Source organism: Adiantum capillus-veneris, chromosome 24, assembly GCF_014529385.1.
Source record: "Adiantum capillus-veneris isolate H3 chromosome 24, ASM1452938v2, whole genome shotgun sequence".
In the NCBI taxonomy this organism is placed as follows: Eukaryota; Viridiplantae; Streptophyta; class Polypodiopsida; order Polypodiales; family Pteridaceae; genus Adiantum; species Adiantum capillus-veneris.
Window position 1 is genome coordinate 27,101,246 of NC_140954.1, and position 18,113 is coordinate 27,119,358.

The window sequence follows — 18,113 nt, forward strand, 5'->3', positions numbered from 1 at the left end:
AATTGTGAACTGTGAACTGTTTTGAAGTGGTTATTTGCGTTAGATTCTTGACTTGGAGTGTCCAAGTCTGTTACAGATCATCTTCGCATCTTCATGGACGATTTTTCAACCTTCTCGGGTGCTAAATGTTCGACCTTGATGGAGAATCTAGAAGGACACCTCGCCTAGCTCTCTGCCATCTTCCTCAGGTACAAGGAGGCCCGTTTGAAGCTCAATCCTAACAAATGTCACTTTTTGGTCATTGAATGTACATTGTTGGGCCATGTTGTATCTGCTAAAGGCTTAGCGCCATACCCAAAAAAGATAGTAGCTATATTGATGTTGCCTCCTCCCATCAATCCTAAAGGTGTTCAAAGATTTGTAGGCTATACAGGTTATCATCGCCGATTATTAGGATGTATGCCGATGTTGCCCAACCCCTAACCCGCCTAACCAGTGCTGCTATACCATTTCAATGGTCTACCGTTGAAGCTCAAGCTTTTGCTTACCTAAAAAAGCACCTGACTGAAGCTCCGATTTTGGTAGCCCCTGATTGGTCTCTAACTTTCCATGTCCATACTGATGCTAGTTAGACAGCTGTGGGTGTATGTCCTCACTCAACCTAGCAAGGAGTTCAATCTCAATCATCCCGTTCATTATACAAGCAAGTTGCTCACTAAGCTGAGCGCAATAACAGCACCACCGAGAGGAAAGGTTTGGCCATTGTTTATGCTCTTCAAAAGTTTCGGCACTATTTATTAGGGGTTCACTTTACACTTATTACTGATCATCATGCTCTGCGTTATCTGCTAAATAAGCCACAAGTTGCAGGCACGGTTTGACGGTGGCTCCTTCTGTTCCAAGAGTTTGATTTTGAGGTGGTACTTCGTTCTGGCAAACGTCACGTCATGGCCGGCCATCTCTCTTGCGTTCACACAGGTGAGGAGGCTACCGTATTGAGGATGACTTTCCAGATAGCAGTCTTTTTAAGGTGGATACCACCCCAGAGTGGTACGGCGATGTTTTGTCTTTGGTGTCCACTAGCCTGTTCCCAGAAAATGCTTCTCCATTGCAGAAGACAAGGTTACTGTTCAAATCTCGACCCTTCACTTTGATTGGCGATCAGCTCTATAAGGCTGGATCAAATGGTGTTCTGAGACAATGTGTCTCTCCCCATGAAGTGGAGCATATCTTAGAGGACGCCCACAGTGGTCCCAGTGGTGGCCATTATCCTGGTCACATCACGGCTCAGAAAATTCAACAAGTGGCTTATGGTGGCCATACGTGTTCCAAGAGCCATTGCTCAGGTAAAAGTGTGCGATGTATGTTAGCGATGTGCCCCTAAACCGAGCAAGCACTCCAACCATCCCCTCCAGGTTTCCATGGCATGGTTTCCATTTGAAAGATGGGGCTTGGACTTTGTGGCTCAACCAGGTAATCGAAAGTATCTCCTCGTGGATACGAATTACGCAATCAAGTGGGTAGAAGTACTGGCAACAACAAATTGCACTAGCTTGACAGTAGCAAAGTTCTTTTATGAAAATATACTTTGCAGGTTTGGGTGCCCCTTGGAGATCACCAGTGATAGAGGCAATCATTTTGTGAATGAATTGATCACCACATTGCTCGGCACCTACAAAATCTTTCATCGCAAGTCGTGCTCTTACTATCCCATAGCAACTGGCCATGCAGAGAGCACCAACAAAGTTCTCATTACTCTACATTGGAAATCTTGTCACGTGCATCCGGCTTTGTGGGCTCGGGCAATCCTTGGAACTGTCTGGGCATATCGCACTTCCTACAAAGCAACTCCTTTTCACCTAGCTTTTGGGTTGGAAGCTATTGCTCCTTTTGAGTTTAACTTTGGAACATCTAGGGTGGGTAGCCTCCAGGTCACAGCTAGGACTGCCTCGGCCAACCTCTCTCGGCTTTCGCAATTGGAAGAAAGCGGTAGACTGGCTTCTCAAGCTCTGCAAGCAGAGCTGCTTCGTCGGAAGCATGGCATGATCGTCACCTTCGCAAGCCGAAAATAGTGCAAGGATCACTCGTGCTACTGTATCAAGCTAGATATCAAAAAAAGCAAAGAAGTTGGTCCCAGCATGGCAAGGACCATACATGGTACAACAAATCTTACCACAGGGTGCGGTCCAGCTGGCAACTCTGGAAGGTGTTTCTTTACCGTTGGCAAATAGCTCCAGGATCAAACGCTACCACCTCTCACCATAAACCATCACAGTAATCATACCTCGGCACTCTCGCCCCACTAGTACTTAGCCTGCAGCGTGTCTTCTTCACCGTTCAGTCTAGCATTAGATGCAGTGTGATCCCTATCAACCTACTAACGATTCACCTCACCATTCTCTTCATCACATCCTTGCCTGACTTTTCTCCTGAACCACTGTTTCAACCACGTTGATTACATCTGTCTTGTGCCCGCGAGTTTTTCACTTGATTCCTGCTCTATTTAATAGATGTATTGTGTTCTCTCACGCAAGATTCTCCCTTTTAGATATGGATTTGTACATTTATTCTATGGCACTAAGGTCTCTATCTGTTTAATTGGGTACTTCTCTCTTTTTCATAAAGCCTTCTAACTTCCCTTCCTGATGTCCCTTTTTTTTAAGGAATATGCCTAGACATTGTTGTACTCTTTTTTTCTAGTTCGTGGTCTTCACTTCACAGGCGAATTAAGTTTCTGTATGTTCCCCCTGTGCACTTAGCAGTGTGCCACCCCATCTATCTCTCACATCCCAACGTTCAATCCGATATTCACTAATGTCCTCATCTCCTCCACTCAACTCAAAAGCTAGGACTCAACAGCTAGGGCTTTCCAGAGTACTAAGATTCATCAGTTCCTCACCATGCGTTGCTTTATCAGGGAAATGCCATCGTAGGAAATCATAAAAAATAAAAGAGCCATCTTCTAGTCTATATCTTCTAAGTTTAAAAGCCCTTTCCCTTCCCTATCTAACTTCCTAGACCCTAATTTACTCCTTCGCACCTCTCCAATCTCTCTCATTCCTACCCCAACCCCCTCGCACCTACCCAACCCCCTCGTCCCTACCCTATATCACTCGCCCCTACCCTAACCCCCTCACCCCTACCCCAACCCCCTCGTCCCTACCCAATATCACTCACCCCTACCCTAACCCCCTCGTCCCTACCCTATCCCACTCACCCCTACCCTCTCTAATCGCCCCTACCCTAACCCCCTCGCCCCTACCCAATCTTCATCATCGCTACCCTACTCCCTGGCCATCTACTCGCCCTCGCCCTCCCCGCAACAATTCGCATCTTTGCCAATTAATAAGACCTACCCTTTTTCCATCTCCCCTACACACCCAGGCACCCTTCCTTATCAAAGCCCTACTACTCTACCTTCTACCACCTCGCCCCTGCCAGCCTTTGCCTCACCTTTAACCCTCTGCTTTCCCTCTCTCTCGATTGATATGGCAGGTACCAGCAAGGTGGTGCGAAGAGCAGCTTTGCAAAAAAAGCCAGTTGTGGCTACGGGGTCAGTGAGTGATGACGACTCAGAAAACAGGAGCAACGGCCTCAACGACATCACTTCAAGTGGCCCCAGTGATGAAAGTTAGAACTTTTCACCAGCGGACTCAACGTTGGATTCTGAAGCTGACTATGACTCGGATGCTTCCAGCGATCAAGAGGAAAGCCGAAAGAGAGTCAAAACAAAGGAAAAAATCAAGTCATCACTCATGAGATCAGGAGGCCTTCAACGTCTAAAAGTTGCTCAACATTCTCCTTGGGATTTTTTTGTAAACGCCTGGACCATCTCTGAGCGAGGTCCTTTCCAGTGCTCATCTACAGACTCTAAGTCTCACAGCACTAGCTGCTAGCAATCTACCAACCACAGTTCCTCTTGAGATGATCCATGAGCTTTTAAAAAATTTCCCAAGGTAAGGGGCCACCAACTCACTCCTACACGGCTTGGTCATGCCATGGGTATGACCAGCTTTCCATCTGTGAAGCCTGCTACACGAACTTTTTCTCAGCTATCCAAGGATGCAACAATTCAGGCATATCAAGAGCTGCTCAGTTCGGATCATCCAGAGTACGAAAGGAACAAGCAGCTCTTGGTAATCTTTAGGTGCTATTTTATAGCCAGAGATGCGAAAGAAGATAAGGGGAAGTGTCACCTACCCTCTACATTCTCCCACTTGGACGGCCTCTACTGTTTGATCCACACCTTACCCAATGGATTCCACCAGATTCTCTTTACATCCGTATAGTCTCTGGCCAAACGATTTCGGGCCCAAGTGCAGTATGTACAATTAAGCTTCAGATGTTTTGCAACAACTCTTTCGACGTGGGTCAGGGGTTACATGAATATTTATGACCCACGCCAAAAGAGGTGTTGCAAAAAATTTGAAGCTCAATTCGCACACTGCACTTGGGCCCTGATCACTCGGATGGATGCCTAACTGATTGTAACAGCTGAAGCCACCCATGAAACTGTACAGTACGTGCCCTGCCACGTCTTCAAGCACACGCACAGTGAAGGGGGTGGGAAAACCATCTAATATAGTTACCTTGTTCAGCTCGCGGTAGTCAACGCACACGCGGATTTTATTGGATTGTTTTTTAGGCGCGATGACCATGGGTGATAACCACTCAGAGTGCTCCACTGGCACAATGATCCCTGCTTCTTGCATCTTTTCTAGCTCTTTCTTGATAGCTTCGGCATGCTTTGGGTTGAGCTTGTAAGCTCGGCCTTTGACTGGCTTGGCCCCTTCAACCAGAGGGATGGTATGGACACCCAATTTTGGTGGGATGTCTTCCAAATCCTTGTAAGACCAGGCAAAAACATCTTTAAAGGAGTGCATAGATGAAACTACCTATCGAGTAGCATGGGATGATCCCATAACCAAGAGGCTAAGAGGATGTGTTGAGGATCGTCAGGGTCACCTAGGTTGACTTCTTTGACCGGCTCTGGAGGTGTCGCTAGTGAGGGTGCAACAGCGGATGAAGATTGAGCCGCTTCTTGCAGCTTTGAAACATCATGGGCCGGTGTCTGATCTATGTGAAAATCAGCATACTCTTCCTGTAACCAGCCTTGTGGAAGCTCCTCAAAGGGTAAATCCTCAAACACAACAGGGAGCCTTGGCACGGTTGAAGAATCAGGTACAGAGCAGGATAAGGGAAGATGTGAGGCGCTGATGAACTTCTGCAAAGGAGATTCCTTTCCCCTTCTGTGGTGTGTTATAGGTTCACCAAGACCGATTGCTTCCAGCGAGGGGTCCACAGAAGTATGGTCCTCAATGATTGTCTCACTTGCATCTGTAGGGTGTGGCTCACTGATCGCAGCTAGAGGAGCAAGGAAGGAGGGTGGATCCTCGAGCAAGGGTTGAGTAGAGACCACATAGCATGGCATTGATGTGATAGCCTCCAACCACTGCAGAAGATCTTCGTCGGACCCATCTATTGTGGTAGGCTGCTCTATGTCGGGCTTGGACTCCACTAACAAAGAACTATGATGAACTACCGGATCAACACCTCCTTCAAGTCAAATTGCTTGCATTGGGGAGCTAGGAGTATGAATCCACATGGCGTCGTTTCCCCAATCGTGAAGTGCCTTTGTGTGTCGCAGCCAAGGTCTACCGATGAGCAAGAGAAAACCTCCCTCAACTTGGGGAAGACGAAACAAAACAAAATCCAAGTTGAACATGAAGTCTTGTACCTACATGGACCTTGTCTACTATGCCCACAGGGTAGATTGTCCTCTGGTCAGCCAATGTAACTGTGAAGGGGGCAGGGCGGGTAGTTGCAGACCTAAAGCCAACATAGTGAACTTTGGCATCAGATTGATCCCAGATCCACCATCGACTATGACGCCAGAGAATTTGTGCCCAAGAATAGATACAGTGAGACGAGGACTTTTGTAATCGGTGAGGGGGGCGGTTGGATAGGAAATCATGTACAACTCTGAGGGTTGTACAGGGAGGTGCCCGCCACTAGGCCCTATACCCAGGTACAGAGACTAAATGACTGAAAGGGTGTCAATTCTAGGGTTTGCATCGAGCCAGAGCATATCGTAAAGAGACGCTTGCTGAAAGGTGTTCTTCAGGATAGCTTCTGTTGTGGGCTTGGCTTCTTCGATCGGAGCTTCCTCTCAAACTTTGATCTGTTGCAAGTCAGCCGTTGCTTCCAAGAAAGCTCCATCAATGTCAGATAGCATGGGATTGGCTTGCTCTTAGCACCAATGAAGGGCTCAACAGTTGGATCAGGTAGGCCAGGTTGTGGAAGTGGAGATGGACGAGATGGATCTTTTGGTAGGCTGAGACCAAGAGCTTCTCTTTATGCCCGAGTAAGGATTCCAACAGGCTCCTCCACTAGATGTGGCCTAACCACATGAGTAGCAAGTGACGGCTGAGGGATAGTGTTCACTGCGATCAAGTTGATCTTAGGAAATGTGAATTCTTGTTGGTTTAGGTTCCGGTTTGAAGACGTGGACGCTCATTGCTTTGGACAATCTTTGTTGTAATGATCTTTAGCCTCGGGGCAATGGCGGCAAGGCGGAGACCCTTCAGGAAGAGCACATTTACTTTGGTAATGTCCATACTCTCCACACTTGTAGCATAGGATGGGGCGATTTACTGTTCGCGGTGGTGGATGAGGTAGTCTCTACTCTTGCGGCATAGGGTTGGCAGCTGAGGTGTAGAAGCTCTGGGGACCTGAGGCCCGAGGGGACACTAGCATGATAAAAAATTTGCGATGGGAAAGAGTGTTGCATACCTTGCAATACTAGCATAGGAAGGGTTGTCAGCAAGGGTGGCATTTGGGTTTGTTGACCATAAGCAGAAACCATATGGGATGCAGGAGCTAAGCCTTGTTGAAGCGTTGGAGCGAGACTCTACTCTAATTGTCTCGGTCCCTTGAGATAGTAGCATTCTTTGTCATCATGCCCTGACTTCTCACAGAAGTGAAAGTAAGCTCGTAGCGGACATTCCTGCTTAGGATGCTCAGGAGAACGACAGGAGGTACACCAAACCATAGTTTTAGTCTCCTGATGAGCTTTGAGCTCCTCCAGCTCGCGCTCGAGATTGTCCAAAGCTTCTTGCTGTAGAAGCTTCTCCTATCGAAGAGAGAATGATCTCTCTTCTTGAAGAGCTCGTTTTAACTTCAGAGATTCCAGTTCTCTACGTAAAGAGGTCAAAGGATCATAGGGACTTTCTAAAAGGACTGAGGTGGTTTCTACCTGAGCAGAGTCGGTGAACGGCTTCCTCGCTGCTCCTATCCGAGTAGCAACTGCAACAAACTCCTCCAGGGTGGCGTCAGGTCGGAGACTCTCCCGCAGTTTTTGGTGAGACGTTTTGGGAAGAGCCTTTTCCAACCACTTCTTAACCATGAATTCACCCGGTTGCTGAGGAAGCTTGGCGACCAGAACAAAGTTCTGGTCATGAGCTTTGCAAAAGTCTCTTTGGGCTGAAGCATCACGTTGGCTAACTCATCCAGAACCTTCTCTTGGAAGTCCTTTGGTCTGAAAGCTTCACACAATTTTTGTCTCAATGTGGCCCAAGTAGTAAAGTGGTTTTCTGCAAACTGACTGTACCACTTGTTTGCTAAGCCATCCAAGGTAGATGGGAAGAGTACTAAGTAGGCATCTTCGCGGTTGAGGCCACGACCTTTGCAGAGAGAAAGAAACCTTCGGGCATGGTCGTCGACATCCTCTGTGAAAGTAGGGAACTTGATGTTCACCTTAGCAAGGATACTTGTGAGCTCCTCCATGGCTGCCTGTGCTCAAGCTTGTTGCACTGGAGCTTGCTCTAACACAGGGGATGAGAACTTTATTGATGGGCGTGACTCGGGAGGTGACTTAATTGATGGGGTGATTGGGGAGGTGTAGAACTGGTTGAGGGAATAGAGGTAGTGGAGGGGAAGGTACGGGTAATGGGGTTGGTGGACTTCTACTTGGCACGAAGGGTTGACACTTCCTATGGTAGTACTTCAGAGGACTTAGTAGTGGGCTTTGTCGCTCTTTTGACAGCCTTGTATGTGTCATGCAGTAACCAAAAGCCCACCCAAGCTTTAGGCACGAAGACCTTGTAACTTGCTGAAAATTGGTCCAATCGCCACTAGACCAAGCGAGTGGTTGGACCTGGACGAGAGAGACTAGACCAAGGCAAGTGACTGGACCACTTGGCTAGACGTGGACGAGAAAGGACTAGACCCAGGCTGCTGGAACTCTACTGGACTAAGCCAACCTAGTTGAACCCAACAGAGCAAGATAGGTAGAGAGCTGAAACCCAGCAGCTCCTTGACTTGACTCTGCTCTCTACACACGGAGTGAGACTTCAGTTGAGGTCCCACCAGGCGTGTCAAAAATGAGAGCACCTGTAGTGGAGATAATGTCTCGTGCTCACTTTGATGGGTGCTCCTCAGTGCAGTGTGCGTGAGATCTCACTCCACAGAATGAAAACACAGAAGACCATGAAGAATGGAACAACAATAGCAAGACTCGGTAGAGAAACCTGAACAATATGAACATCGACTCAACTCAAAGAAACCAATAGAGACTCTAGCATGGCAGCACTCTAAGCTCCAGCCCAAAACTCATGGGTACAATGGGGGTGTCGAGGCTCAGCTGTGTACGGAAGACATGAAGACACGTTATGCGTGAACTCAAGATAATGGACTCTAGACTACTCACCACATGAAAAATAGATCCTTGATCCAAACCCACTACGGATATATAAAAACATGAAGAGCCACCAACGGCCGCAAAATATCCACTCCAGCTAAACCTATCTCTGAACTGTGGTGGTGGTGCTCTGGCCACGGTGTTGGCTGGACCACCATCCGTATCCCTGCCACGTATCACCGACGTGGCAAGAGAGTTCGTCCGGTGTGAAACCGGGGCCAGCTGTGACTAACTGCATGTCCTGTGCCAGTGACACTGTAGCCCTGCTGCAGTCCTTGACGTGTACCTTTGACCTACAGGGATATTTGCGCCGTTATGCTGGCGAAATGAGGTCAAAAACCTGCAATTACAGCCAGGGACAGGTTTGGACAGCTTCTTGAGGGTTAGGTGGAAGCATTCGGATCTTTTATTTGCCAAGAGAGCCTCGGGAGAGCATTGGGTGCTTGTACAGGACAATTTAGAGAGATTTCCCGCGGGGAATCTCGTCTAATTCAAGGGGCAAGTGACCCTATAGGTGCGAGAGCTCGAGGGCAATCCACAGAAGTGATCAGGATGCAAATCAGAGCACAAAACAGAGAATTCAGCGTGCTGTAATTTGTCGCCAGGTTTTGTAAAGTTCTCTACAGTGCACAGAGAGTCACCGTGTATTTGGGATTTTGTCCTTCTATTGTGGTAATGTTACCAAAATCGGGTTAGAGTATAGGAATTTCAGCCCGATAAAAGTGGGACAGCTTGTAGAAGTTTAGAGGTTTTTCTCAAGTTTGATAAGAATAAAGAAGTACCGAAAGGGGCGCCAGTCTTTGGGGCCAACAAGGTGTCGTTGTCTGCTTGGTAGCGCTCTAGCTACCAAGTCGTGAAATGTCTTGAAGTGTTGCATTCCAGTCATCACAGGCTTATTCGTGAAGTTCCTTTGTGTCGTAAAGTTAAAATAAAGTTTCGGGTGAAAGCTAAAGTCTACCGCCCTACGGGCCGGTTTCCTCTAGTCTCTACTACTCTCCTCAGTAAAAATGCCCGCCCACTAAAGATCACCCTAAGGTAAATGTAAGCATCTGTATACTCCACTGTCTCACGGCCATATGTGAATGTGGGTGCTGAACTCTTAATCCACTGTGGGGTGGTGTTAAACACCATAACCTTGGTTTTAACAAGGTTGACATACAAACCACTATCGTGGGCGAACCTGTGCAGAGCATCCAAGTGACGTTGCATCCCCTCCGAAGAGTCGGAGATCAACACAATACCATCAGCATATAACAATAGTGGAATCCATGTCCCTGCCAATTGTGCACCTCTATCAACATCTCTCTCAATATAGTCTAAAACCTCATCCACATACATACCAAATAGAGTAGGAGAGTGCGGGGAGCCTTGCTTCACCGCAATAGTGGAGTGAACCAATGTAGATAACCCTCTGGAGTGTGTAGGTGCCCCGCTACTGACCTGGGTAATACCATGATCCCCCAAATCAGCTCTGTGGGTATTCCCATCTCCTGCAGTCTGCGCATCAATCTAGCTTTGGGCACTGTGTCAAATGCTTTGCGGAAGTCCACAAAGCTGCAGTATATCCCTCTCCCATGTGACCTACCCTCCTCGATAATGGCTCTGAGTATCAGAATGAGGTCAAGAGTAGAAAAACCTCTCCTAAATCCCGGCTCTCTGCCCATCTGCTCCACTGCTACTCAAGAATGGATGCATACAGCAGTGGTGCGATAATTCCTTGGTGCCATAGGGTCTTCTGACTTGAAGATAGGTACAATAGTAGATAAACTCCAAGTATCAAGCATGCCCTCACACATAGCACGGTTGAACATCACTGCTACAAGCTTTGCGAGCAAATCTTTGGCATGTATAAAATGCTCATATGCTCCCCCACTCCTCATCCTATCAATGGCCTTCTTCACCATCTCAGCCGGTGAAAAAAGCACATGTGCGTGGGCATGGCTTGGGGGGGTCAGGAAGAGACGGCTACCCAGGAACAGTGTACAAAGATGATGCATACTAGCCCCAGGCCTCTGTAGAAGAATGGTAGGAGGGGGGGAGCGCTCGGGAGGAAGGGGCGAAAAAGGGGGAGAGAGAGAGAGAGAGAGAGAGAGAGAGAGAGAGAAAGAGAGAGAGAGAGAGAGGAGAAGAAGAAGATATTATTAACGTCCTCGGAAAGCCAACGCTAGCTTATAGGACCAATCAAGACATCCATACTACATTCCACTTTGGGCATCAATTCCATAGAGGCATAATAAGAAGAAATAAGATAAAAGGTAACAGTGGCTCTAGAACTTTAAGGACTCATAAGAGAGATAATTACGACCGTATCATTACAAAAGGATTAATAAGATACAAGTCTTAACTAAAATTTATGTCTAAGATTAAGGATGTGCTCAACTCTTAGGAGGTAGAGTAGGGAAATCTATGATGATTGCTTGTCCCTATCGGTACACTTCCCATTTGCCTTCCTTCCTTCTCTAATATTAGCTAATGCTCTTGGCCAGTTCTTGAGTTGTATATCTGAAATCCACATCGATGTCCCTTTGAGAGCTTTGGTTTGCTTCATGACTGCTGTCTTATCTACCATGTCCATGTAGTAGAGTCTAACTTGTGTTCCTCTGACTTCAATATTGAGAGGGTCTGCCAAGTGTACATAAAGTACCACTTTTGTTAGCTTTTCTTTTAAGATCTCTGTTGGTATCAAGGCATCAGGGCTGAAACGCATGTTGAGACCACAGCAGCCATAATAAACATATTATATTTAAAATCCACAGCTTCATATTTTTTTACTATAGTACGTAGCGTTGATTTTTTTAAAAACGTGTACATTTTTTTGAAAGAAATTTTGTACTAAAGCGTTATGGACAGCCGTTACAGGTTTAAAAAATGAGCTTTGCTATTTTCTTTAAGGGCAAAATGCTTTTTATGGTGTTGCTACTCTTATCTCTTGGACATTAGGTTTTAGTATTAACTTATGAGTTTTGAATCACAATAATTTAGTTAGCGAAAGTTGAAAGTCGAATCTCGTTATGAATTTTTGTGGCATGGCAAATAATTCATTATACATGTATGACACCTAACTTATGTCTAGGGCTATGCAAGAACATTTCATACAAAAAAAGTACGTTTAGGTCCTTGAAAGTACACGTATTATCCTTTGACGTACAATACACCTAGTTGCTAGATTGAGACAATTAGATAAGGTTTGGTAACAACCTAGAGGTGGTCCAATGGCTACCTAGGAGCATCATCAGTTTGGTCAAGCTGGTTTCTACGAGGCCACCTAATGTTTTTGTCCCTTCATAGACTCACATGTAGGAGACAGCGAGTATGTCATCCATCTCGAATGGTTAGTCCCTTGGTTGTCTATACTCACATGATGGAAGCATTCAAGTTGTCACCCTTGGACAAGTCAGTCCCTATATAAGTGCAAATGAGCAAAGAAAAAGATAATATCACATGTGTGTTACCAAGCATGTTTACAATTAGTGTATACGTTTTTGTGCTTAGCTTCCAGCACAAGTACAAAATTGAAGATCATGAGTCAACTATGCTTGGCTTATAGGTGAAGTCCAAGAAGTTGTTACAACTGACACCATGGTTTTATTTGAGCACAAATAAACTTTTCAACCAGCTAATAGCTCAATGTAAGTCTCAATCAAAAGAGGCTACCTTACCCACTGACATACTGTAGCGTCAATGATTTACAAAACCTATCCACCTTTTGTTGAATGGTCAATTCCCAACAAGAAATAGTTTAGACACTTATGGAGAAAAGAAAATTTTTGGCTTGACGAGGAGTTTGTTTGTGGGTAGAAGGCCATAGATGTCAAGCCAACAATATTGAATGAGTCCCTTGATGTTTATGAGGACGAAAACTTTGCTTCACAGAGAGGCAATGTTGTGTCATGTATAGGAGTAGGACCATGGAGCACAGATGGCATGCACGTATGGGGACATATTCAATTGTTATTTGAGGAGGTCTCGATAGCCATAGGGGTGTGCAGCCTGGCACATTGTTCAGTCAAGTGTGGATGCATAGGTCTATATAAAGGGAATCCCTACGGTGGGGTGGTGAGTTTATGCCAATGCTCCTAAGGAAGCTCTTCCGGGGCGTATTAGGTGCACAACACCTTTGTATCACACCAATGCTTAAGCTCCTCTATGCCCTTGTATGGGCCATGGCGTTGGTGGTGTTGGCCTCAGCTACCTTTGCGGACAAGATGCCATCCCTCATCATCCATCTCCACAACTACAACATAATGTGTAGACAGCAAAAGTAGATGGATCAATTGAAGGAGTTGCATGCGGTTGTGCATGTCCTATCAGTTCATGGGATCAATGTGCTCGACAAGTTTCCGCCTGAGGCGGCTCACTTCCTGGGGATCCCCAAGTTGACGCAAAAAAAGCACTCCTTCCACAACCTGTCAAAAAGTGATGACGTGGCATGCCCAACTAGAAAGAACTGGTCGAGAGGACAAGAGGAACTGAACCCAAAAGATAGGCCGAGGGGCCTAAGGGGTTAGGAATTAAAACCTTAACCCCTACCAACTTATGGAGCACCGGCCGAGGGACATAAAACCTAAATATCAAAAGCTTGAACCTTAGGCAAGATTTCTGTAAATTGCGCTTATTCTGCTGACGTGGCAGCTGTAAGGATTTCCCAGTTGGGCAGTTTTTATGCAAGCTTTTGGTAGTTGATGCTTTTCAGTGTAAGTGCTTTTGAAGCTAATGCTTTTAAGGCTCTGCTTTTGGGCATCCCTTGTACCTTTATAAGTGCCCTAGGGTCACTCCTCAGAGAGGATCTAGACGTAGAGTCTCGGAGAGAGTTGGACCCTCGGCAGTTGTACCTTTGCGAAGCAATAATAAAGAAATACCAATAGGGGTGCCAGTGCTAGTCTTTGGAGAAAGTGCGTCTTGGCTCGGAACTCCGCGGATCCGTGTCGCCAGTAATTTTGTAGTTTCTGTTCGTGTGTTGCTATTGATTTCTGGCTTGGAGTGTCCAAGCCTCTAACACAACCCCAAGTACTCTACTTACTACCTAATCAACCCATGGTGCACTGTCAGGAGAAAGACCCTTTAGAGAGGGTTGGGGTCTCCAACAAGGATTCAAACAGTGAGGAACCCTGCTGTCTCTGTGGCAAATAAAGCAACAATTCTAAGGGACTCAATAAAAGGGCCGATGAGATCACCAAGTCAACGTATCCTGGGAAGATACTCTCAGCACGGGCTAGGGACGCATGCCAAAACTAGAAAGTCTGCTCGTTGGCAATAGCATCAACAGCCAGATTGAAACCATGGCACCAACATCGCATGAGTGTCCGAGAGGTATCCAAACCCGAAGCAATCATCTCAAGCACCCTGGAAATCATGCCGAAGGTCTTAAACTCCATTTAGCAATATCCATAGCCCAAGATATGCACAGCAATGCTCTTGCCCAACTCTGCAAGAAAGCGAGCGTCCACCTGGTCACGAGCTTCCCCCTGACTAGGACGCGGGTAGGGGGGGGATACGAGGTGACTAAAAGAGTTGTTGCACCTCTTCGCTTTTTGGATGCTCTTGGACTCCTGGAGCATCATTAGGTCAATGGGGCTCCCTGTGGGAACCCACCACTGCCCATGCTGCTATTTACCCTCTCATGGTTGTGTCGACCCATCGACATCGGGGGGCAGACTGTCATCCTTGATCATCCATCTCCGAGCCTGAAGCAGCATGTTCAGATGGGGAGAAAGAAGACAGATGAGCTGAAAGAGTTGCCTAGGGTTGTGCATGTTGTCCCTCTATTAAACCCCGGGTCAATGTGCTCGACAAGGTTTCTGAAGAGGGCTAACCTCTGGCCAATGTCCCATCTGACAACAAAAAAGCACTCGTTTCTCAACCCCTAGTACTCTACTTGCTACCGCTCACTATCAAGAGAAAGACCCTTCAAAGAGCGTCGAGGTCTTCAACAAGGACTCGTCAAGGAGGAAGGATCCTCGCCACCTAAGCGGCAACTAAAGCAGCAATTCCCAGGGACTCAATAGAAGTGCCAATGAGATCACCAAGTCTACGCAGCAGAGGAGAATACTCTCGGTGCACGCTAGGGAAGCAGATCAAAACTAGAAAGTTTGTCTACTCGACAATGGCATTAACAGCCACAACAAAACCATGGCACAAACCATGAAGGTGTGTCCAAATGGTACAGAGAGCCGGGACAATCATCTTAAGCACCATGGAAATCATGCTTCAGCCGCTTAGCTCGCTCTCCTCTTCCTACAAAAAAGAAAGTCAAATGATGGATGAGGAAGAATCAGTCAAAGTGGCTTCACCACAGTTCTTCTAAGATAGGAGTGAAGTCGTCAATTCGTGTCTGCTTTACTGTCCGTGACTAAGCTAATAGTCCCCTGACTTCACACTGCATAGCCTCCCTAGTTAGACATTTTCCTATTTGGGGATTCAACGGCTTTGGAAAGCTATCGAAAGAGTGCTCTCCTGCAGCCTTTATAAATATTTCCTAAAAGCACCAGTTGAAAACAATAGATGGTGACGAGAAGAGAAGAAACACACAGAAGCTGCTCCAATACAACTAAAATAATAACCTCATTTGCTAAACAATGCACGTGATCAAGCTTTCAATTCATCTCTGGCAGCAATTCTTAATCTAATTTTTGGCAAAATCCATAGTAGGTGTCTGTGCTGTTGACCTTGGCAACACAAATGCGCACCCCCACTCAGCACCACACTTCACATTAAACCCCCAACATGTCTCATTACCACTAACTTCCTTTAGAAGATAGGAAAAGCAAAGCCTACTGAATGTCAACATAATTGTGTAGCACCTCAAGTCTTGTTGAGATGTCAAACCACAAAAGAATTTTGTCTAGTTGACTTTAAGATGAACTTACTTTGCTATGTAGTCAATCTCATAACCAAGGTCCGCCTCCTGCTGTAGTGGTTCTATCCATGAAGATACTAGTGTCCTACCTTTCCTGTCCACAATCATTGCCCTCTTGGGTATAGGTTGATTATCTCTCTCCATAACTTCCAAGGCTTCTAACAAGTCATCAATTTTTCCTGGGAAAAAGGAAAGAACGTGAGGCATTCAAGGTTGGAGAGAGTGCTTGTTCATAGGGATGACCCACACAAAATCGAGAACATACTTATGCTCTACAAGAAACTGGTTCAATATAGAATTCTCTGAATACCTTCACAAGGTCAGAAAAGTCTGAACTAAACAAATTAAGGGGCTAAAACACTTGCATAAAACATAAATAAGAACAGAAAGGGAAAGAAGAAACACAAGTTCAATATTCATCTTATTTGTTTAAATGCCCTCAAAGAAAGAAGAAAAAAGATAAAAAGAATGACGGCAATGAATGAGATGAGCTGACCTGAATGGAGTTCTGTATACAAACTACAACTTCAAAGACATTCAGACCAAAGACAAGACAGTGCAGGGACATCATTCCTACCTTTCCAACTCAGACCTACGACAATAAATGAAATTTAAAGCCTAGTACGAGCTAAAGGTTGAAAGTGGATTCTAAAACTTTCCCCCTGAAGTGAAGGAATACTAACCAAATAAAACACATTCTTAAAAGCTTGACAAAATTCTACCTTAACTTCACTGCTGGTCCAAAGAGAGAGAATTAGATCATCCTGTTTATCATGGGTAGCCTAGACCACAACTACGACATAGCTACTCATGAATCGGTGCCCAGAATCAAATGCAGCTCTCCATAGAGTTGCATACGTGTTTAGGACACGCTTTATAAAATCAAGCAGAAATTCTCTAACGCTCCACGGTGATGGGAAAACTTAGCCAAAGGTCAGCACTTTCCAAGCAAAAGTAAATGTATTAAAAGTATGAAACAACAAAGAGCCTAAATACCAAAAGAGTCAAAAGTGCGTCACCAACTGAAGAAGTGGCTTTCCTTGCCAAATCCACAATCTCCAAAGTGGTGCCTCATCAGTAGTGAAAACAGGGTCAACACATGACCTCCTCTAGAAGGAGCCTACCACTCTAACAGGCTACCAATAGGCAGTCAATTGCTTATCGGGTAAAACCTCACCCCGAAACTCCAGTCCAATATGACGTCCATGATGGCCGGTCTCCGCAATGTGTAGCAAGGCTACTGTGTCACTTGCACTGGACAAGCGGTTACAATTGGTCTTGGGCACTCTCGTTTGGGCAGTGACACGTGGTAGACACACGGGTGGTGTCCTAGTAGACACCATGGCCAATTCACCACGACCACAGTTCAGAGAAAGACGCAGCTGGACTGTCGGGGATATTTTGCTAGCCGTTGGTTGCTCTTATATGCTTAGTTGGTTCTAGTCAACAGGAACCATACTTTCTTTGAGTCTAAAGTCTTGTGTCTTGTGTCTAGCACCACACATCTGCACTGTCACTGCACAATTAGAGCCCAGACGCCCCCATTGTAGCTGTGAGTCCTGGGCTTGGAGCTGAGTGTGCTGCCAGCCAGAATTTGTACAGGTTCCATAAGTTAGTCGAGTTACCATGAGTTCTGAGTCTATTGTTATGTCTTTTGAGTTTTCTTGTTCCATTGCTCTATTTTCATTCTCTTGAAGTGAGGTTTCATGCATATTGCACTGAGGAGCACCCACACAGTAGAGAGCACGACATACTTTTTCTCCTACAGGTGCTCTTATTTTTGGCATGCCCGGTGGGACCTCAACTGGAGTCTCACTCCGCGAAGCTTTACATGGTTGAAAGCTAGTAGGTTTATCCTCTCGCCTGGCCTAGCCTATTGGTCTAGACTCATTTCGTTTAGCCTGGTCTGGTCCACCTTCGCCTTTGTCCAGCTTCGTCTAGCTGGTCTAGTCGAGTCCACCCCAGTCGAGTCCAGTCTGGTCCAGTGGGTCTCTAGACTCCAAGAGCTTGGTGGGTTTGTTACCAATGCATGACACATACAAGGCAATCTAAAGAACAGCAAAGCCCACTACAGAGTCCTCTATAGTACTGCCACAGAAAGCACCAGCCTTTCATGCTGAGTAGAAGTCCTCCACTTGTTGAGTGCTATGGGCTATGGCTATGGAGCCATGGTGTGCTACAGCAGAGAAAGCGAGAAGAGGGAGGAGAGAGAGAGAGAGAGAGAGAGAGAGAGAGAGAGAGAGAGGAGTCGACACTGTAGAAAAAACAACGCTATATTCTCTTTTGTGAAGCCTTACATATTGAGGACAAAGGTGGTTGCATGTGCCTAATTTTAGGTAGGAAAGGTGTGGTGTGTGTGAGTCACCTTAAGGGTGTGTTCCTGCAGGGTTGGACAAAGTATCGGACAAGGGCTTGTACCCAACAATCCCCCCCTCAAGCCCAAATTAGACAATCCCTCTCATGAGACCTCGAGTATTTGGTATACTCGGCAACCGTGAGTTTTAGGTTCTCTCACAACCAAGGATTTCTGGTGTATCCATAACCTGGTGCTATGATAAACCCCCCCTTGAACAGATAGGGAGTAGGTCAAAAAATTAGCTACCAAAAATGGAGTTTTTG

The 18,113-nt window shown here is 46.1% G+C and overlaps 1 protein-coding gene across 1 annotated transcript in view; it reads right to left on the minus strand.

The window, feature by feature from the left end:
• PTAC3 (plastid transcriptionally active 3) overlaps positions 1-18,113 on the minus strand; it is a 112,526-nt gene that overhangs the window by 25,970 nt on the left and 68,443 nt on the right. Inside the window, exon 8 of the mRNA XM_086499254.1 lies at positions 15,505-15,673. Within this exon, the coding sequence (XP_086355380.1) occupies positions 15,505-15,673 (169 nt within the window). The remainder of the gene's footprint in view (positions 1-15,504; positions 15,674-18,113) is intronic.